The following is a 6,012-nucleotide window of genomic DNA, read 5'->3' as shown; positions in this document are numbered from 1 at the left end:
TGCCCGCGGAGGCCGCGCTGCGACACAAGGCGCCCGCTAAAACGAAACGCTCGTTTTACATTTCCCTGCCTTAAACACGGGGCGAAAGCACCCACTGCGCGTGGAGATGGCTGCAAGTACGGGTGCGACCGGCCGGCCCGGGGCCGCCCTGCCCGCCTCGTCGGGGCAGCGCTGGCCCCGGAGCGCTCCCTCTGCGCCCCGGGGCACGGCACGGCCCAGCCCCGCTACCCCCGGCAGCCCCCGGAAGGCACAGCGTTGACGGCTGCCCGCCGCGCCCTCCAGCCAGGTCCGAAGGCTTCTTCGCGGCCTTTCCCTCTCAGGGCTGGCCCCCGCTCCTCTGACCGCGGTGGGGAACGGGGATGGTGAAAAGGGATTTTTTTTTTTGTTTAGACATAGTCCGCCTGCTGAAGTAAATCAGCCGGCAGCAACCCCCCCCCCCCGCCCCCGCGGCTGCTCGGACATAACTGCCCTTCGCTTCCAGACGCCGCGGCCGGGGAAGGTCCCGGCGGAGCCGGGGCGGGGAGGCAGCAGGGCCCGCCCGCTCCTCCGGGGAGCCGGGGCGGGAGCAGGAGCAGGAGCAGGCTCCGGGGCCGGGCCGCCCCCCCGGGGCACCGGCAATGGCTCGCCGGCCCGGCAGGGCGGCCGAACGCCACGGGGGCTTCGGTGCGGTGGCGGCTTTACTTCCAAAGCGAGGAATGCTGTCCTGCTTTTCCCTCCCCGGGGGCCTCCGGACGGCCCCGCCGCGCTGCTCCGCGCCCCGAGGTGCGCCCGTGGGAAGCGCTGCCCGCGCAGGGCTTAACCCGGACTGACGCACGCTAGCAAGCGGCGCGGAGGGGCTCGCTGCGCGGGCGCGGAACGGGCAAGGCTTTTCCAGACAGCCACGGCGGCGTTTTGTAATAGCCGCAGAGCAGTGATTTGCTGCGATTGGGGGTAATATAATTTCCAGCTGCACAATATTAATGAGATTCTCACAACCAGGGGAAAACTTTCAGCGGAAGGTGGCGGGTTTATTTGCTTCGCGTTAAGGGAGAAGGGAAAAAAAAAAAAGTAAAAAAGACAAGCATCAGCATCATCAGCCCCCGCACCTGCGGCGCTTGCCGGGGCAGCCCCGCGGCGGGCCCGGCCGGGAGCCGCAGCCTGGTCCCTGCGAGGGTCGGTCTGGGGGCGGGTGAGGGCACAGGGCCACCGCCCGCTCTCTTGCAACCCGGTAATTTCTGTTTCCCCTTCTTTTTTTGCTCACTTTGCTCCCTCGCCGCAGTCACAGGAGGCGGGAGCGGCTTCGCTCGCCTCGCCCGTACGTCTCGCTTGTGGGTGAACGTTCCCGGGCGTCTGCGGTGGCGGAGGGCCGCGCCGCGGGGAGAGGGGCGCGGGGCTGCCGCGCTGCCAGCCGGGCGGGAGGCGCCACGCCGGGCCGGGCCTCGCCTCGCCGGCGCGACGGGCCGGGAGCGCAGCGCGGTGCGGGAGCGGTTAAAGGCTTCAGGGGAAAGTAATAAAGTGTCTCATATTGAGAGAGGAGCGTGCGGCCCGGAGCATCCGCTACGTGGGCTGTCTGGGGCAGGTTGTAACTCCGAGTGAAAACAACCCGACTGCCTTCCGTTATTAACCCTTCTTCATAAATCCCAATTGTTTCCCTGCACGGTTCCTGGCCAGCGGCCGCAGGTGCCGAGCGAGGCTCCCGGCGAGCTGCTGGCGGGGCCGCGGGGGCCGGCCGCGCCTTCCCCTCTGCTGCGGGGCGCGAATCGCGACATGTGCCAGTCGGCAGCCGCGGGGCGAAAAGGCGTGTGGGCCCCGCACCCCTGGGTGACAGAGGAGCAGGTGCTGACGCGCGGCTGCCGTGTTTCCCTTGGAAATGAAGGGCCGCGGCCATTCCCGGCTCGGACAGAGCCTGGCCCGGCCCCGCTCCCCGCCGGCCGCCCCTCCGCGCAGCCGGGCGCGGAGCGCGGCGCTGCCTGGCAGGGCCGCGCAAAGGCCGCGCAGAGGCCGGGCTAGCGAGGCGCGCCCGCCCGCCCCGCGGGTCTGTTTCCGGGGCAGAACCGGTGAACAGAGCGGGAAGCGTTGCTTATTATGCTCGTACTAATCCCCCCTTAGAGCTAATTAATTCCTCCCTGGGAGCCGGGGATTCCTGTGACTCCGCCGGTGCCGCAGCCAGGGCGCGGAACAGCCCCGCGCCGGCCGCCGCCGCGCCACGCAGAGAGCCCAGGGGGTCGTTTCAGCGGTTTATTTCACATTAAAGGGTAGATACAATCGAAATCCTCGTACGCACCTTTTAATAAAAGTAGTAATCTCTTTGAGTACTGCAAAATTACAGCATTTACATCTTTAAAAGACTGTAAACAAAATAATACTAGCAAATAAATAATACTAGCATCGAAGTATACGTTGTCAGGTATTTTTAGACGGCCGTATAAAATGCGGTCTGAGTTATAGAATATGATACAGGTAGACGCTATAAATCGGGGGGTAGAAGAGTCGGCGGGAAACTTCCTAGCGAGGGCTCCGCTCGGGCTGCCGGCACCGCCCGCGGGGCTTCCGCGACCGCGCCGAGCCGCGGGGCCCCACGCAGGGCGCGGCGGGGCTCCCCCGCCCCGGCCGGCCCGGCCGGCGCTGGCCGCAGCCCGGGACCGCGCCGAGCCTCCTCCCCCCGCCTGCCTGCATTGAGAAACCTTGTTTCTGGTTAAGAAAAATAAAAGTCCCATTTAAACTTTATTGAATTAAAGCAAAATTAATTTTCGATATTCACACATATATTACAGAGTAATAGTAAAAGTTCAGTATACTTCCTGGCGTTTAGTTGGGCCACATTGTACAAGAGCAAAACAAGCATCAAAACATTTAGCAGCCTTAAATTTCACAATCACTCAGAATTACATAGAAATATTGAAATACTCTAGTCAGCCTTGGCTGTGAATAGTTCTTCACGTAGAAATTTTTCCTTTTGCCAGCCAGTACACAGCAAGAATTGCATTTTCCCTTCCATCATGGCATCCATGTATTCAAAAATACTTTCCTTTTTTTTTTAAAAGTTAAACTCAGAGAAAGAGTCAAGATTAACATGTTTTAAAAACAAAACTACAAAATATGCTGTAAAGGACAATGAAAATATCTAAAGTCTACTTGTGTGAGGCAGAAACCATGGGGGAACGATGGCAGATTACACCAGTGACACAGAGATGAGAACTAATTTTGTGGGAGGAGAGAGAAGAATATAAATGGGGGTTTGATCAGTTATAGTGTCTCCCGCCTGTTGGCTGCAACACAACAAAAATAAGTAGTAATTCTTCAAAGCAGATGTACACAAACCTAAGCAGGATTTAGCTTCTTTAATATTTGAATGTAAAAAGTCTGTCCACGGCTCTTTAAACCCAGCTACAACTTGGGAATTCATAAGAGATTCTGACTCCCATCTCCCCCTTTTCTTGGATGAGAAGTGATTTAAAGCGGGAACACTAGAAATCCAGAGAATGTCGAATACTTCCAGCCTCCCATCAAGTTTCCTCTCTCCAGTTTTAGATAAGCTCTGTCTCCTTTCTCCATCTGAATCAGGACTCCATTGCTAGCAGCTTCTCGGGTCACATCTTGGTCCCCTGCAAAGGCAGAAATCACTGGCCACCCATTTAGCATCAAACTCACCTAAAGAGCAAGATAAAACAAAGCCCTCCGTCAATTAAAGTCACACAACGACACTGCCGGGGCTCGCCTAGCAGGTGAAATGCTTAGTTAAGAAAGGGCCTCTTTTGACAGCTGAAACTCCAGCCCCATAAAAATGAAATATCAATCTGAACCCAGCTAAGGTATGTACGCTAAAGGAAGAAGCCTTTCACCACTGTTTTAGACCGACAACCACATCAAAACACCCAGTGCATATAAAACAGGACATTGATCCTATTTTGAAGAATTTCAATAGGGTGCCTGTGTTTTCAGGCTATGAAAAGAGGTCCGCTCGTACTTATTGAAAGATGGCTTTATGTGAAACCTCAGAGACAGCGAGGAGCAGAGCCACAGCCGCTGGAGTCAGCGCGTTTGAAGTGTATTCAAGAGGTAGTTTTCCTTTGTTAGCCAGCAAAGACAATATGCCACAACACAGTCAATAAGCTCTGCTCAGCTCGCATTAATGATCCCGGGACTGCATACCCCACATTAATAATACACTACCTGCCCAATCTAGATGTGTGAAGCTGGTTACACCGGAACAGTGTTATACAGCTGTACATTCACCTTTGCAACATGCATCACTACGCAGACAGATTTCCATCTAGATTATGCTACCTGGCTTCAGGCCGGTAATTTATTATCCCTACCTTGAGGTGCGTATGCATCAAACCAGATACAAAAGGCGTGTATAGGGTAGCTGCATACACACACAGAGAGCTATATTCCTTATCGTATCCACGCCATAGGCACCTCCCTGCACCCCAAATCCCTATGAAACCTTCTGCCACCTGAGAACGGGTGAGGTGCACATCGGGGGCCGCGGTTCCCACGGGCTCTGTGCAGGGACGCTCCCCCCGGCGCTCCGCGGCTCGGGGCAGCCCGGGAGCCCGGCCAGGCTGGGAGGGGACGGCAGGCGGCCGTCGGGGTATCGCCTCCCGCCCCGGGACGGCTCATGCGGGCAGGCTCCGGGCGGAGGCCTGGCGGGGCTGCGCGGCCCTTTGGGCACCGTCCCCTCGGGCGGGGAAGCGCCGGGAGGTCTGCGCTCCCGGCGGCGGCTGAGAGGCACGTCCCTGCCCCGCCGCCCGCACCGGTCCCGTCCCCCGCCGGGCCGCGGATCCGGTCCGCTCCCTCCCGCGGTGCCCGCGGAGCGAGGCGACGGCTCTCGGGGCTGACCTGGATGGTTTGCCTGTTGTACACTTTCACCACGTGAAAATTAAAACTGTAAATCCCTTTCCTGGGCGAGATAAAAGTGCTCCGCTCCGAGTCGAAGTTGCTGCCGATATTCACTAGTACCTGGAAGGGAAGGGCACCGTCAGCACCTCCGCGGGGCCGCCGCCGCCCAGCCCCGCTGCCCCGCGGCCGCCCCCGGCCCCCAGCGCCCCCCCTCCCGCGGGCAAGGCCCCGCGGGGCGGCGCGTCCCCGGCCCGGCCCCGCCACCTTCCCCGGCAACTTCTCTCCTCCCGCGGCGGCGCGCCCGGAGCCCCGCCGCGCCCGCCCCACCTGGTCGAAGTAGATGATCATGGTGCGGTTGCTCATCTCGGAGGGCTCGTGGTTGGTGCTGCGGATGGCGGAGAAGGCGACCTTGGCGCTGCCGGAGCGCACGGAGATGCCGAGCGCCGTGCCGGTGGGGTCGGAGGTGGGGTTGGAGTCGCACACCACGAGGCACTTCCCCTCCAGCACGATGGGCTCCGTCTCGTTCTGCCCGCACGCCAGCCACGCCGCGCCCAGCAGCAGCAGCAGCCCCAGCCCCAGCCCCAACCCCGGGCCCCGCATGGCGCCGCGCTCCCTTCGCTCCGCGCCGCGCCGGGCGGCACGTCCGGGCTCCGCTCCGCTCGCTCCCTGCCCCGCCGCGCTCAGAGCGGGGCCGAGAGCGCCCCGCCGGGTGGGAAGCGGCCGCGAGGAGGCACGGGAGCGCCGGCACACATAGCGCGGGGCGGGGCGGTGCGGGGCGGCGCGGCGCGGCGCGGCGCGGTGCGGTGCGGTGCGGCGCGGTGCGGTGCGGAGCGGAGCCGCCCGCCGCGCCGCGCGGGGCTGAGGGAGGCGGCGGGAGGCGGCGGCGCTGCCGGGGCTGCCGGCGAGCACAAAGACGGCGCGGGGCGCGGCCCCGCCTCCCCACCGGCCCCGCGCTGGCGTCAGCGCCCCGCGCCCGCCCCCGCCGCGCCCGGCCCAACCGGCGCCCGCCGCGCGCCGCCGCCGCCAATGGCCGCGCAGTCCGTCTCCTGCCACCTGACGCCGCGGCTTTTGTTAGGCGGCGCGGGCGCGGGAGCAGGTGCCGAGCAGCCGCCCGGCAGCCGCCCGCACCGCACCGCACCGCACCGCACCGCGCCGCGCCGCGCAGGTAGGAGCGCCGGGGCGCGGCGG

The 6,012-nt window shown here is 62.3% G+C and overlaps 1 protein-coding gene across 1 annotated transcript; it reads right to left on the bottom strand.

The window, feature by feature from the left end:
* Window positions 1–2,268: 2,268 nt before the first annotated feature.
* On the bottom strand, window positions 2,269–5,726 carry CBLN1 (cerebellin 1 precursor). The gene is made up of 3 exons (XM_075509802.1): window positions 5,152–5,726; window positions 4,825–4,944; window positions 2,269–3,630 (listed from the first exon to the last, which is right to left on the bottom strand). Exons 1-3 carry the CDS (start codon window positions 5,422–5,424, stop codon window positions 3,433–3,435), a joined length of 591 nt encoding a protein of 196 aa, XP_075365917.1. The 5' UTR covers window positions 5,425–5,726; the 3' UTR covers window positions 2,269–3,432.
* Window positions 5,727–6,012: the final 286 nt, after the last annotated feature.

The sequence above is a fragment of the Mycteria americana genome, chromosome 8 (genome assembly GCF_035582795.1).
Source record: "Mycteria americana isolate JAX WOST 10 ecotype Jacksonville Zoo and Gardens chromosome 8, USCA_MyAme_1.0, whole genome shotgun sequence".
Classification (NCBI taxonomy): Eukaryota; Metazoa; Chordata; class Aves; order Ciconiiformes; family Ciconiidae; genus Mycteria; species Mycteria americana.
The sequence above is the reverse complement of the archived record's forward strand: the minus strand, read 5'-3'. Positions and strand labels throughout refer to the sequence as shown.